Source organism: Dasypus novemcinctus, chromosome 6, assembly GCF_030445035.2.
Source record: "Dasypus novemcinctus isolate mDasNov1 chromosome 6, mDasNov1.1.hap2, whole genome shotgun sequence".
NCBI lineage: Eukaryota > Metazoa > Chordata > Mammalia > Cingulata > Dasypodidae > Dasypus > Dasypus novemcinctus.
Window position 1 is genome coordinate 117642772 of NC_080678.1, and position 16256 is coordinate 117659027.

A 16256-nucleotide genomic window follows, 5' to 3' on the forward strand; every position below is an offset into this window, starting at 1 on the left:
AATTAGTGCCCTGGAAGAATCCTTATACTATGTTATATGTTGTGGGGAGCGATTTCTCATTTTCCACAACATATAATATTTGTAGTAGGCATCCTATGTCGCAGTTTCTCTTCATCTATGAACAGTTAACGTGACAAGTGTTAATTACCAAACATATGTTGTATGTAATCCAGGTTCAGTCAGTTTACATTGAATATGAATGTGCTGTTCCAGGGGTCACTGTCATTCAGGGACATGACCGTGGGCTCCACCCAGGAGGAGTGGCAGCACCTGGACCCTGCTCACAGGACCCTGTACAGGGACATGATGCTGGAGAACTACAGCCACCTCCTTTCAGTGGGTAGAGGTTGTGTTTTATCTAACTCCCAATAACATTTGTTTCCTTTTTTAGTTGCAGATATATACATGGTTTCTTTGTAGAGATAATGATTTATAAGCTTGAAATTCAGGAGTCAGAAACTGATTGATTCCTTTTGGACACTATAAAAACTTTGTGTTCTTCTCTCCAGTGAAATGTTCAAGTGGGCCTATTTTTGTTAAGCTTCTATCTTCTTGGGGCATGCCCTGTCCTCTTTTAAAAATCCTGAACTTCAGGCCACCTGGCCCAAACACTGTCATTTCCCATCCACAGGGTATTGTGTAACCAAAGCAGAAGTGATCTTCAAGTTGGAGCAAGGAGAGGAGCCATGGTTAGAGGAAGAGAGCCAAAGCCAGAGCCTCCCAGGTGAGTTAGCGAGTACACAGGGAGCCACAACCAGGGAGTTCATTCAGACACTGGCATCTCTGAATTTTCAGGAACCTTTCCTTAGAATTACCAGAACTTTGGAGGTGACTGAGAATAATTGGCCTGCCTGCCTCAGATGCATGTATCACATTTGCAGATAATAGCTAAATGCTCTTTTTTTCCCTTCCAAAAATCCAGTCCTTGCTTATCTCATTACAGGTATTTTTTTATTCTTTCTGTATCCATTTTATTTGCCTTTAAAAAATTGTTGTAACATATATACCTCAAAAAATTTCCCATTTTAACCACTTTCATGTGTACGAATCAGTGATGTTAATTATTTTTACAATATTGTTCTTTGAGCACCACCATCTATTACCAGAACTTTTTCATCACCCCAAATAGAAACTCTGTACGCATTAAGCAGTAACTCCCAATTTACCCCAATTCCCCAGCACTGGTAACTTCTAATCTGTCTTCTGTCTCTCTGTATTTACTTATTCTAGGTATTTCATAGATGTGGATGCATACAATACTTGTCCTCTTGTGTCTGTCTTATTTCACTCAGCATGATGTCTTTGAGGTTCATCCATGTTGTCACATGTCTCAGAATTCCACTCCTTTTTTATGGCTGAGTGATATTCCACAGTGTGTATATACTACACACAGTGTATACTCCTTTTGTCTATCCATTTACTTTTTGATGGACACTTGGGTTGCTTCCACCTTTTGGCTATGTACATTGGTGTATCAGTCAGTTGTCCTGTTTTAACTGTTAATGTATTCATTCAACAAGTATTTAATACCTAACGCCTGCCAGCTATATCTGTGTGCTAGGGAGATAGTTGCTGACAATATCATGACTCTGCTGTTGTGAAGCCTGCATTCTAATGGTAGAAGATAATGTAATGTGGTGTGTTGTTTATGAAAGTGCAATTAGGAAAAGGCCTCTTAGAGGTCACTGTGATGATTAACACAAATTTGGGTGAAGTGAGCCAGTGGGTTCTGAATATTCTGGCTAGATGGTATACCCCCTGCCACCAAGCTGAGATCAGAGTGTAGAATAGCAATGAACAAGGCTGTATATTGAAGTGAGTGTGTCTGGGGAGCGTGTAAGAGATGATATCAGTAGTAGTTGGGGCTCGGTTATGCTTGGTCTTACTGGCCATTGTGAATTCAGTAATTTTATCCTAATGAGGTAAAGTCTTTGGAAGGTTTTGAGCAAGCGAGCACATGCTCTGATTGAGATAAATCTCTAGCTATTGGGCAGTGGAAATGCTGGCAGAGGGTTGGGGAAAGAGGGTAAGAGTAAAACCAGGGAGATCAGTTAGCCAGAGTCAATGGGAAGGATGATTGTGGATTGTATTAGTTGGGAAATTGTGAAAGTTAGGTGATATGATTGAACTCTTGATATATTGTGAAGTTGTAGCCAAATAGGATTTGCTGTTAGATTGGGTTATGGGTATATGAAAAAGAATAATCAAGGATAATCTGAGAGGTTTTATCCTGAGACACTGGATACATGGTGATACTTTTGACTGAGATGGGGGAAATGGGAAGCAGCAGTTTTGGGAGGAAATAAGCAAACATATAGGTTATCTAATCAAATATTGTCATATAAAATGGTAGTAATATTCTGTTCAGTATAGAAAGGACACAAATAAACATAAAATGTTGAAAAATGGTAGCATATAAGCCAATCAGAATCGTGTTCTAACATCCTCTAATTGTTTAGAAGAAATTTTATTGTTAAATAGGAATGATAAAATTTAATTGGAAAATGATACAAGTTTGTAACATGTACAGCTTTAAAACTTGATTGATTGATTGATTGATTTTTAGAGAGGTCGAACCCAGGACCTTGTACTTGGGAAACTAGTGCTCAAACCATTGAGCTGCACCTGCTTGCTCCCACAACTTTAAACTTTCATTTTATTTTTCTGGGTGACAATGGTCTTTGTATAGGGTTGATCCCTTGGTTCAGCCATATGTGTACAAATGTATAATTTAAAAGCCCTGGAATGTGGGGGGGTAGAGGTCATTTCTGGGCTGCTTCTGCCCAGGTTGCTAAATCTGCCTCTTTCTAGCAGCCAGAAATATGGCTCACTTCTTCTGGAAAGCTGCCAGTTCCTTCACCACAGGAAAGCCCAGGGAATAGGCAGAGTCGATGAGGGAGTGGACAACCGAGGACAAGGGCATGTCTGCAGGGAAGGGCATTGTCCTGAGCTTTGATGTGGGCAACCTCATTCCTGTGCTTCAAGGTCACCAGGCCTGCCACCTTTCTCTTTCTGCCGGGGCCCCTTCTCAATTCCAGAAGGCAGGAAACAGTGGGTTGTCCAGCCTTGATTTCAAATGTCCTGTCAGGCTTTGCAGAAATCTTAGTGGCAGAGGAATGCCTTCTGCGGTGTCGTTTGTCTTCTTGTTGAATTCCTTGCAGACCTGGCTGATGGAGGTGCCTCGCTGACCCGCGCCTGGCCTGATGGCGGTGCCTCGCTGACCCGTGCCTGGCCTGATGGAGGTGCCTCACTGACCCGCGCCTGGCCTGGCCTGGCCTGCCTGGCAGTGGGCGGGATCACAGCTCCGGCCTCGGGCTCCCGAGTGGCCCGACTTAGTTTTGACAGATGTGGGGCTCGGGGACACAGTTCACCCCACAGGAGCAGCAAGAGTGCTTTAAAAGTTTTAAAGAGAAGAAAATGGAAAAGAAAGGAAATCACCACGTATATTGGATCAGACTAAAAAAAGATAATGAAACAATGGAAATGAACAATGGGATGAACACATGGAAACTGTAAATGAAACAGGAAACCAAATCCAGATATTTTAGTAATTACAGTATACTGAAAGGGTCTAAACTCTCTTATTAAAAGATATTGTCAGATTGGACTTTTAAAAATCTAGCTGCATGGTGTTTGAGAGCCATACCACCAGGGCTCCAGTGTGACCAATTTTAGTTTTTGAGTTTTTTTTTTTTTTTGAGCAATTCTGTGTAATGATTGTGGTTTCTTGACTTTTATATTTTTTTATAATTCATAAAAATTTAATTTGAATGAACAAAGGAAATTTACTTATGGTTTTTTAATTGAATAAAACCTATCTTGCAATTACCATATGAGCCACTTGGTCCCATTTATAATCTAAGAAACATTGTAAGATTGTAGTTGATCTTATTTTTCCTAAATTTGAAACAGTTTGCTATTTTATCACCTTAGCAGCTATTTAAACACCACTCATTAATTATGTCCAACAATGTGAAAATAGACTGAAATGCTAAGAAAATAGAAGAATGATGAATTTCCTTAGAAAGATAATGCAGGAGCTGATGTAGCTCAGTAGTTGAGTACTGGCTTCTTCCCACAAGCGAGGTCCTGGGTTCAATCCCCTGCCGATACCTAAAAAAATTATAATATTTACAATAGGGAAGTAAATTATCATTATTAAATCATCCTTCCGCTTTCTTATTGAATTTCCTAAAATATTGTGACGGCTATGATGAAGGTATAAAAGAAGCCTGGAGCAGAGCAGGTGTAGCTCAGTGACTGAGCATCTGCTTTGCATGCATGTGGCCCTGGGTTCACTCCCCAGTACCTCCTCAAAAAAATTATAAAAAAAGAGAAGCCTGGAGACAACATCTTTATAGTTTTTCTTTCTTTTTGAGATTTCATTGAACACAGTTGAGAATTCAGAATTTTTCATTTTCTGCCCTTAATGTCAAAGAGCAGAAAATTGACAAGAGGAAGACTTTTGACAATTATTACACAAATCAGAAGACAAATGCAGAGAGAAGCACCCTACACTCTAATGATGATGACTTAATTGGTTGTATAAGTGATCCTCAGACTGAGTTTTAGATGATATACTAGATGACTCAAGGTATGCATCTGACCCTGTTGTAAGAACAGTCTGAATGTGTACTTACATTGGTCATTAGTGCTTTTTGTGAATTGCAGCTGGAATGCATATGTAGCCCACATAGTAGAATTTTCCTTTGAATGTGTGTATTAGTTATTTTTGAAATTTAATTTGGTGGTTGTATGTAAAATAGATAAGAGGGGATGAGGTCCCCATCTAGATCTCCATCTAATTGTTGCTTTGAGATCTCCCCTTACATTATTATCTACTATTTTCCTTGTGCTTCTACTTACTATTTTTTGACTTGTTGGGCTGATTCTGTTTTCTGTGAGGTTCCCCATTCCAGGACCAAGCAGTTAGTCAAACATTTGTTTTATTGTTGTTTATGTTTATTTCAAATTCTCTATCCATTTTTTTAAGTTACATTGGCAAAAGGTCAGATTATTGTGTTTTATTGCTGGAGGCCCTGTAATTTTCCCCTACTGCAAGTTATTTGTTTTTTTCCACACATACGGGAGCCAAGAAGGATGATGCCTTTGGGATCACTTTCACAACCAAAGGCTGGGTTATAATAAGACATTTGAGTATACATTTCCTTTTCCTGTGTTAACATTTATAAACTATGATAAATTATTCTCATTCTAGATTTCTTCATAGTTGATGACCTGGTGGAGAAGAGCCAGGAAAACCAAGACCAGCATCTGCGGGAAGTCGAGTTCATCAACAGCAAAACATTGTCTCAGGCAAGGAGTAGTACATTAGGAAAAACATTTTATCTGGACACAAACCCTGCTTCATCAAGAATATCTGGTAAATGTGACCCATATGGAATGAGTTTGAATTATATTTCAGAATTAATTATTAGTAATAGAAACTCTTTCGTAAATAAACCAGAGGAGTTTAATACACATGGGAAATTGCACCTCTGTACCAAGCATGAGAATCCTCATTCCAGAGAGGAACCTTTTGCATATGATGGAATTGGAAAAGCCATCGTGGAAACGAGGACCTGTTTCAGCATCACAATATTCAGACTTGGAAGCAGTCTTCTGAATATAATGAATGCAGGAAAGCCTTCCATGAGGAGGCAGCCCTCATACCCATAAAAGAGCATGCTCATGGGAGAAGCCCTGTGAGTATAATAAATATGCGAAAACCTTTTCTAATAATTTGACCCTTCTTGTCCACCACAGACCTTGCATAAGGGAGAGTCGCTGTGAATTTAATGACTGTGGGAGGAGGTCTGTTGGGGAAAAGTCAGCTCTAATTAATCACCGTAGAGTTCTGGTGGGGGAGAAATACGTTGAGTGTAACGTGAGTAAGAAGAGTTTCAGCAGAAAGTCACTCTCCACTCACACTCAGAGAACTTATAAAGGAGAGAGTACATTTGACTCTAATGAAAACTGGGAGATATTCTGCAAGAAGCCAGATTTCACTGAGCATCAACAGACACATATAGGAAAGAAAGCCTATAAAACTAATCAGTATACTGGTGCATTTTGCAAGAAGCCAAACCTTCCTACATATCAGAAAACAGATATAGTAGAAAAATTTTATGAATGTAGTGAATGTGAGATAACCTTTGGCCATAAATATTCTCTTATCTTATCTGAAGGAAACTATGTTAGTTTGGGATTTGGGTTTAATTTGGGAATTAAAACTTTGATCTTAAAGTATTATCTTAGAATACCTGTTTCAGATATGATGCATTTTTGTTGAAGGTATTCTGCTATAGACATACTGTGGAAAGGAATCTTTTATGGTTCCTTTTGAATCATGAAATGTATAAGGTTTCCCATACTTAATATCTATGTATTTTTTTGTTTTAATGGAAATTTTTGATAAGATTATTTTAGATTGTAAACTGCATTTGTAAGAAATCATAGTAATCCCATGTACCCTTTACCTAATTTTTCCAAAGATAACTTCTTGCAAAACTATAGCACAGTATCACAAACAGGATAATGGCATTGATGCAATGCACTGATCATGTTCACATTTTCCTAATTTTACTATTCTCATTTATGTGTGTGTGTATTTAGTCCTGTACAGCTTTATCACATGTAGGTTTGTGTATCCACCACCATAGTCAGGATAAAGAACTATTCCATTACCACAAGGATTTTGTGTGCTGTCCTTTTATAATGATCACCCACCTCCCTCTTGTGCCCCTCATCCATCCCTAACTCCTGGCAGCCAGGAATGTGTGCTTCATTTCTAAATGTTGTCACTTTAAAAATGCTGTATGAATGGGAACATACAGCATGTAACTTTTTAAAAGTGGCTTTTTTCACTCAGCATAATTCCCTGGAGATTCATCCAAGTTTTTATGTATATCAATAATTTGTTCCTTCTTACTGCTGAGTAATATGCCATGGTATGGGTGTACTGCAGTTTATTGGCTATTCACCTGCCGAAGGACATCTGGGCTATTTCCATTTTTTGTCTATGATGAATAAAGCTGGTATAACATGGTTAGAGATTTTTGTGTGAACATAAGTCTTCATTTCTCTGAGATGCATGCCCAAGAGTGCAGTTGCTGCATGGTAGGGTAGTGCATGTGTATTTTTTGAGAAATTACCATACTTTTCCAGAGTGGCTGCACTATTTTACATTTCCACCAGCAATATATTAGTGATCCAGTTTCTCCATATCCTCACCAGCATTTGATATTGTCACTATTTTTAAATTTTAGCCATTCTGATAGGTGTGTAGTAATATATCATTGTGGTTTTAATTTGCAGTTCCCTGATAGCTGATGGTGTTGAACATCTTTTCATGTGATTATTGCCAGCTGTAAATATTCTTCGGTGAAATGTCTCTTCATGCAACCCTCTTTCTAATTGGATTTCCCCCCCTTTTTTAATATCTTTTTTTTAAAGATACATAGATAACACAAAATGTTACATTAAAAAATATGAGGTTCCCATACATCCCACTCCCCACACCCCCACTCCTCCCACATAGATAACTTCTTTCATTAGTGTGGTACATTCATTGCATTTAATGAGTTTTAATGGTTGAATTTTGAGAGTTCTTTATTCTAAATACTAGTATTTTGCCAGATATGTGATTTGCAAATAATTTTCTCCTAGTCTGTAGCCTGTCTTTTCATTCTCTTCACATGATCTTTTGCAGAGTGAAAGATTTTTGGCTCCGCTGAGCTGGTATTTTGTTTTGCTTGTTGTTGTGGTGGTTGCTTTTTAGGAGGCACTGGGAACTGAACCTGGGACCTCCCATGTGGGAACCAGGTGCTCAACCACTTGAGCCATGTCCACTCCCCAGAATGAAAGTTTTTAATTTTGATGAAGTCCAGTTTATTAATTTTTCCTTTTATGGATTGTACTTTGGTGTCAAGTATAGGAATTTTTTGCCTCTTGCTTGATTGTGAAGATTTTCTCCCATTTTTTTCTAAAAGTTTATATCTTTATTTTCTCTTAAAAATTTTTTTAGCAAATCAATTTTGTTGATACGTATTAATAAAGCATACAATTCATTCAAAGTGTACAATCATTGGTATTTGGTATAATCACATAGTTGTGCATTCATCACTTCAGTCGTTATTAGAGCATTTTCATTATTTCAGTAATAATAATTGACAAAAAACAGACAAACAAGAAAATTCTTCAGCTCTCAATTGCTCTTGTTTCCCCTGCTGTACATAGCTGCTATTTCTAGCTATTCTTTCAGTAGTCAGAAATAGTTTTATTGAGATATATTTACATAGCATATGATCTACCCAAAGTGTATAATCAATGGATTTTAGTATAATCACAATATTGTGCATTCATCACCACAAGAAACTTTAGAACAGTTTTATTCCAAAAAGAAAAACTCCATACCCATTGGCATTTCTTCCCCAGCCCTACCTAACTACTAATCTAATTTCATCTTTATAAATTGATTTATATTTACATTTTATATAAATGGAATCATACAATATTTTGCTCAATATATTTAGTTCATAGTAACATAATCATACAATATTTGTCCTTTTGTGTCTGGCTTTTCTCAACCTAATGTCCTCTTGGTTCATCCATGTTGTCATATGCTTTATGACATTTCTTCTTACAGCTGTGTAATTTTCATCATGTGAAATATCAGTTTGTTTATCCGTTCGTTGGTTGATGGACACTTGGGTTGTTTCCAGCTTTTGGCAATCATGAATAACGCTGCTGTGTACTTCGGTGTGCAGATGTCTGTTCGTGTCACTGCTCTTAGTTCTTCCAGGCATATATCCAGTGGTGGTATTGTAGGGCCACATGGCAAATCTATATTCAACTTCTTTAGGAACTTCCAAACAGTTCTCCACAGTGGCTGTACCATTCTGCATTCCCACCAACAGTGAATAAGTGTTCTTATCTTTCCACATCCTCTCCAACTCTTGTAGATCTCTGTCTTTTTAAATAGTGGCCATTCTCACAGGTGTGAAATAACTCGTTTTTATCTCTGACTTGCATTTCTCTGATTGCTAGTGATGTTGAACATTTTTTCATGTTTTTTTTTTTCCAATTGTATTTCTTCTTTGTACATATGTCTGTTAAGTCTTTTGCCCATTTTTAAATTGGGTTGTTGGTCTTTTTATTGTTGAGTTGTAACATCTCTTTATGTCATGGATATTAAATCCTTATCAGATGTGATTTCCAAATATTTTCTCCTATTGAGTTGCCAACCTTTTTACCCTTTTGACATAGTACTGTGAGATGCAAAAGTGTTTAATTCTGAGGATCTCCCATTTATTTATTTTTTTGTTGCTTGTGCTTCAGTGTAAGGTCCAATAAACCACCACCTACTACACAATCTTTGAGATGCTTCCCTATGTTATCTTCTAGGGGTTTTATGGTCCTGGCTTTTATATTTAGGTCTTTGATCCATTTTGAGTTGATTCTTATATAGGGAGAAGCTATAGATATCCAGTTCTCCCAGCACCATTTGTTGAAGAGACTGTTTTGTCCTGTTAACATGGCTTTAGTATGTTTGTCAAAAACCAGTTGGCCATAGAGATGAAGGTTTATTTCTGTTTGTCAATTCTATTCCACTGATGGATGTGTCTGTCATAATGCCAATACCATGCTGTTTTGACCACTGTTGCTTTGTAGTATGTTTCAAGGTCAGGCAGTGAAATTCCTCCCATGTCACTCTTCTTTTGTAGAATGCTCTTGGCTATTTGGGTACACTATCCCTTCCAAATAAATTTGGTATTTGCCTTTTCTATTTCTTTAAAGTAGGTTATTGGGATTTTGATTGGTGTTGCATTGAATCTATAAATCAGTTTGGGTAGGATTACCATCTTCAAGATACTTAGTCATCCAGTCCACAAACATGGAATGTCCTTTTTTTTGGCCAATAACTTAATAGTGTATTAGTTAACAATATTGTAAATATTTAAAAATTACTTAATATAAATAATTAGCAACAAACTATTCCATTACAGAGTTAAATTACAAGTACAACAGACAGACTGGAGATTTAGACACCTGGAAGATAACAATAAAGTAAAATATTTAACCAAAATTTTAAGCTGAAGGTGTTTACCTAGTGTCCATAAAAGCGTGGGTTCTCTTTTCCTTTAGGAAAAAAACAAAAGACAAAATGGCTTTAACATCCCATTAGGAATATAAAATAAAATCAACTGAGAATACTAACTTGCATATCAAAAATCATTTATAATTGCAATCCAAATACTCCATAAACCACTTGTGTGATTCTATGCAGAAACTGGAAATTAGAAACTAGTTGCTTTAATAGTACAAAGATTTCAGCTCCAAAAATAGTTCATGGTATGTCTTTCTGTTTGTTTAGGTCTCTGTTGATTTCTTTTAGCATTGTTTTGTAGTTTTCTGAATACAGGTCCTGTACTACTTTGGTGAAATTGATTCTTAAGTTTTTGAGTCTGTTCATTGCTATTGTAAATGGAATTTCCCCTCTGAATTCCTGCTCAGATTGTTCAGTACTAGTTTAGAGAAACATTATTGATTTTTGCATGTTGATCTTGTATCCTACCACTTTGCTGAACTCATTTATTAGCTCAAGTAGCTTTATCATAGACATTCCAGAATTTTCTAAATATAGGGTCATGTCATCTACAAATAGTGAATGTTTTACTTCCTCTTTTCCTTTTTGGATACCTTTTATTTATTTATTTTTTCTTGTCTCATTGCTGTAGCTAGAACTTCTAGTGTAGTGATGAATAACAGTGGTGACAGTGGGCATCCTTGTTTTGTTCCTGATCTTAAAGGGAAAGCTTTCATCCTTTTCCTATTGAGGACAATGCTGGCTGTGGGTTTTTCACATATGCCTCTTAGCATATTGAGGAATAATCCTTCTCTTTCTTTTTTTTCCAAAGATTTATTATTTATTTCTCTCCCCTTCCCCGCTCCCCCCCCACCCCAGTTGTCTGCCCTCTGTGTCCATTTGCTGTGTGTTGTTCTGTGTCTGCCTGTATTCTTGTCAGCAGCACCAGGAATGTGTGTCTCTTTGTTGCGTCATCTTGCTGCATCAGCTCTCCATGTGTGTGGTGCCATTCCTGGGCAGGCTGCATGTTTTTTGTGCTGGGTGACTCTCCTTTGAACCTTGGGCCTCCCATTTGGTAGGCGGATGCCCTACCCATTGGGCCACATCTGCTTCCCATATCCTTCTATTTCTATCATTTGAAGTGTTTTTATCAAGGAAGGGTGCTGGACTTTGTTGAATGTCTTTTCTGCATCAATTGAGATGATCATATGTTTTTTTTTTCCCCTTCAATTTGTGTGGTGTATTACTTTGATTGATTTTCTTATGTTAAACCAGCCTTGCATACCAGAAATAAATCCCACTTGATTGCGAAGTATAAGTCTTTTGATAAGCTGTTGGATTTGATTTGCAAGTATTTTGTTGAGAATTTTTGCATCTATGTTCATTAGAGAGATTTGTCTGTAATTTTTTGTACTGTCCTTATATTGCTTTGGGATTAGGGTGATGTTGGCTTCATGAAATGTGTTGGGTAATTTTCCTTCCACTTCAAGTTTTCGGAAGAGTTAAACAGGATTGGTGTTACTTCTTCATGAAATGCTTGGTGGAATTCTTTGTTGGGAGATTTTTGATGATGGATTTAATCTCTAAATGTGATTGGTTTGTTAAGTTCTAGTATTTGTATTAGCGTCAATGTAGATTGTACATTTCTAGGAATTTGTACATTCATCTAGGTTGTCTAGTTTGTTGGCATAAAATTTCTCATTATATCCTCTTATGATCCTTTTTATTTCTATGGTGTCAGTTGTAACTTCCCCCTTTTCATTTCTGATTGTATTTATTTGTATCTTCTCTTATTTTTCTTGTTGGTCTAGCTAAGGGTTTGTTATTTTTGATCTTCTCAAAGAACCAGCTTTTGGTTTTGTTGATTTTCTCTACTGTTTTTTTGTTCTCGATTTCATTTTTCCTGCTCTGATTTTTATTACTTCTTTCCTTCTGCTTGATTTGGGATTTGTTTGCTGTTTTTTTCCTAGTTTCTCCAGTTGTTCACTTAGGTCTTTGATTTTAGCTCTTCCTTCTTTTTTAATATAGGCATTTAGGGCTATAAATTTCCCTCTCAAGACTGTCTTCACTGTGTCCCATAATTTTTGATAACTTGAGTTCTCATTTTCATTTGTCTCAATATATTTACTGATTATACTTACATTTCTTCTTTGACCCACTGATTATTTAAAAGTATATTGTTTAGATCCATATATTTGTAAATTTACATCCTTCCTGTCAAATATTGATTTCCAGTTTCATTCCATTATGATCTGAAAAGGTGCTTTGTATAATTTCAATCTTTTTATATTTATTGAGAGCTGCATTGTTCCCAACATACGGTCTATCCTGGAAAAAGATCCATGGGCACTTGAGAAGAATGTATAACCCGCTGAGTTTAGGTGTAATGTTCTGTATATATCTGTTAGGTCTAACCTGTTTATCATGTTGTTCAATTTCTCTGTCTCCTTGTTGATCTTCTGTCTAGTTCTATCTACGATGTGAGTGGTCTGTTGAAATCTACTATTTTTCCCCCCTCCAGATGGCTCCCTTGTCTGTCTGCTTGTTGTTTGCTTGCTGTGTCTGCTTGTCTCTGCATGTTGTTTGCTAATCGTGTCTGATTATTGTCTGCTCATCTTCTTTAGAAGACACTGGGAACCAGACCCACACAGGACCTCCCATGACCTCCCATGTGGCAGGTGGGTGCCCAACTGCTTGAGCCACATCTCCTCCCTGCTTGCTGTGTCTGCTTACTTGTCAGCTTGTTGCCTCAGTTTGTTGCATCATCTCATTGTGTCTGTTTGTCTTCTTTAGGAGGCACTGGGAACTGAATCCAGGACCTCCTTTGTGGGAGGTGGGTGCTCAACTGCTTGAGCCACATCTGCTCCCCCTCCTTTATTGTAGAGATGTCTATTTCTCCCTTCAGTTTTGTCAGTTTGTCTTATGTATTTTGGAGCACCCTGGTAGGTCCATAGATATTTACAACTGTTCTATATTCCTATGGACTGTCTCTTTTATTAATATATAATGGAAAAACATTTTTAAAAAGTCAATTTTAAAAAAAGACATGGAATGAAAAAAAGGTGCAGAGTTTTCTGTAAAAAAATATATATATATTTATATATATAAAATGGCTTTCTTATCTCATAACTTTTTTGCAATGAAAGTCTGCTTTGTCTAATATTAGTATAGCTAGCCCTGCTCTTTTTGGGTTATTATTTGTGGGAAGTATCTTTTTCCAACTTTTTACTTTCAGCCTGTTTTTATCACTGGGTCTAAGGTGAGTCTCTTGTAGGCAGCATATGGTTGGCTGATGTTTTTTTATCCATTCAGTCAGCCTATATCTTTTTTTTTTTTTTCCTTTTTAGCTACTGGGGCTAGTGTTGAACCCGGGACTTCGTATGTGGGAAGGCTGTGCTCAACCACTGAGCCACATGGGCTCCCCTAAGCTGTTTTTTTTTTTTTAAGGAGGCACGGGGAACTGAACCCAGGAACTCCCATGTGGGAAGCAGGCCCTCACTGCTTGAGCCACATTTGCTCCCTAGCCTATTTTTTTTTGAAGATTTATTTACTTTATTTTCCTTTTTTATCTACCCACCCCCTCCTTCAGATGGTTCTCTCCTCTGCTCACTGTTTGCTCACCTTCTCCAGGAGGCACTGGCAACTGAACCTGGGACCTCTCATAAGGAGGTGAGTGCCCAATAGCCTGAGCCACACTTGCTTCCCACAGGCTGCGGTGTCTGCTGGCTTGTGGCATCTACTTGTTGCAGTGGGGGTGGTGTCTGCTGGCTTGGGGCATCTACTCATTGCAGTGGGGCAGTGTCTGCTCATCTTCTTTTAGGAGGCACTGGGATCCAAACCTGGGACCTCCCGTGTGGTAGGCAGGTGCCCAATTGGTTAACCCACATCTGCTTCCCAGCCTGTATCTTTTGATGGGGAGTTTAGTCCATTCATATAGTCAATGATATTACTGTAAATGCATTATTTAATTCCACCATTTTATTCTTTGTTTTTCATATGTCATATCTTATTTTCATCTGTTTACTCCTTTGATTATCCTTTATGCTTTTCTTCTATACTTCCCTCCAAGCCTCTCTCTTTTTTTTTTTAAGATTTATTTCATTTCTTTCTCTCCCTTTCTCCTCCTACCCTCCTGTTGTCTGCTCTGTGTCCATTTGCTGTGTGTTCTTCTGCATCCCCTTGTATTATCAGGTGGAACTGGGAATCTGGTCTCTTTTTTGTTGCGTCATCTTGCTGCGTCAGCTCTCTGTGTGTGTGGTGCCACTCCTGGGCAGGCTGCACTTTTTTCATGTGGGGCGGCTCTCCTTGTGGGGCACACACCTTGTGTGTGGGGCACCCCTACACAGGGGTGCCCTTGAGTGGCAAGACACTCCTTGTGCATGGCATGCTGCACATGGGCCAGCTCACCACATGGGTCAGGAAGCCCTGGGTTTGAACCCTGGACCTTCGTTGTGGTAGGTGGATGCTCTATCAGTTGAGCCATGTCTGCTTCCCTCAAGGCTCTCTTTTGTCTTTTTCTCTGAGGCCCTAGGCTTTCTTTAATATTCCGCACAAAGGTAGATCCTTTTTTACGAACTCTCTTAGTTTCTGTTTGTTTGTGAATATTTTAAGCTTGCCTTTATATTTGAAGGACAATTTTGTTGGATAAAGAATTTTCTTTTTTTTTAAAGATTTATTTTTTATTTATTTCTCTCCCCTCCCCTCCTCATTGTCTGCTCTCTGTGTCCATTCACTGTGTGTTCTTTCTGTGTCCGCTTCTATTCTTGTCAGCGGCCCAGGAATCTATGTCTATTTTTGTTGCGTCATCTTGCTACATCAGCTCTCTATGTGTGTGGCACCACTCCTGGCTGGGCTTTCTTTCGCGCTGGGTGGCTCTCCTTATGGGGCGCACTCCTTGTGTGTGGGGCTTCCCTATGCGGGGGACACCCCTGGGTGGCACAGCATTCCTTGTGCACGTCAGTACTGCGCATGGGTCAGCTCCACATGGGTCAAGGAGGCCCAGGGTTTGAACCCTGGACCTCCCATGTGGTAGGCAGATGCTCTATCCACTGAGCCAAGTGTGCTTCCCTTGTGTCATCTTGCTGCATCAGCTTTCTGAGTGTGTGACACCACTTTTGGGCAGGCTGTGCTTTTTTTGTGTAGGGCGGCTCTCCTTGCAGGGCACACTTCTTGTGTGTAGTGCTCCCCTATGTGGGAGACACCCCTGCATGGCACGGCATCAGCATTGTGTGTGGGTGAGCTCACCAGATGGGTCAGGAGGCCCTGGGTTTGAATCCTGGACCTCCCATATGGTAGGTGGACACTCTATCAGTTGAGCCACATCTGCTTCCCTGGACAAAAAATTTTCAGCTGGTAGGTTTTATCTTCCAGTATCCTCATTGTACCGTATCACTGTCTTCTTGCCTTCATGGTTTCTGATGAGAAATCCACCCAGTTTTACTGGGCATCCCTTGTGTGTGATGGTTTGCTTCTCATTTGCTACTCTCAGAATTTTCTCTTTATCTTTGACAGCTGACATTCTGAGTAGTATGTGTCTTGGACTAGGTCTCTTCTCATTTGTTCTGATATACTCTGGACTTCTTGGAAATGTAAGTTCATTTCTTTTGTGAGAGTTGGCAAATTATCAGCTATTTCTGCAAATACTCTTTTTGTTCCCATTCCCTTTTCTTGTCCTTCTGGAACTCCCATGACATATACTTTGTTGCATTTGTTATCACTGAACTACCTGAACCATGCTCAGTTTTTTCCATTCTTTTCTCTCTTTGTTCTTTTCTCTCTTTAATTTCAGCTGTTCTGTCTTTGGTATCACTTATTCTTTCTTCTATCATTTTGATATGTTGTTGTATGCTTCTAATTGTTTTTTTCTTTTACTATAATGAACTTTATTTTTAAAGAGGTTTTAGATCACAGAAAAGTTACGTTGAAAGTATGAGGGATTCCCATGTATGCCCCTTCCTCTCCCACATCATCCCCTATATATATTTTAAATGTATCAGTACAATTTATTATGATGTATCTGTAAAATCCACTCATTAAAAAAATGCACATTTAAAACATGACTCACTTGTGGTATCTAAACCCAGTGTAATCTAAAAAATAAAACTATCATTGTGACACTTATCAGTACTTCACACATCTAACAAATACTGAAGGAGGCAACTGTCTTGTT

At 38.4% G+C, this 16256-nt stretch overlaps 1 protein-coding gene across 13 annotated transcripts in view; it reads left to right on the plus strand.

Annotated features, from left to right (window-relative positions):
• The window catches only part of LOC131278822 (uncharacterized), a 146963-nt gene that overhangs the window by 49022 nt on the left and 81685 nt on the right, over nt 1-16256 (plus strand). For 7 of the 13 annotated variants that reach the window (XR_011649106.1, XR_011649107.1, XR_011649108.1 and 4 more), the window contains exons 5-9: nt 214-336; nt 632-724; nt 5219-5383; nt 12712-12765; nt 13677-13756. Coding sequence is in view for 1 of the 13 variants with exons in the window: in XM_071215926.1 (XP_071072027.1) it covers nt 214-336; nt 632-724; nt 5219-5383; nt 12712-12765; nt 13677-13756 (515 nt within the window). In the remaining 12 variants the exon portion in view is untranslated. Of the gene's footprint in view, nt 1-213; nt 337-631; nt 725-5218; nt 5706-12711; nt 12766-13676; nt 13757-16256 lie in introns of all 13 variants that reach the window. The other 6 variants (XR_011649101.1, XR_011649104.1, XR_011649102.1 and 3 more) reach the window with 3 other exon arrangements.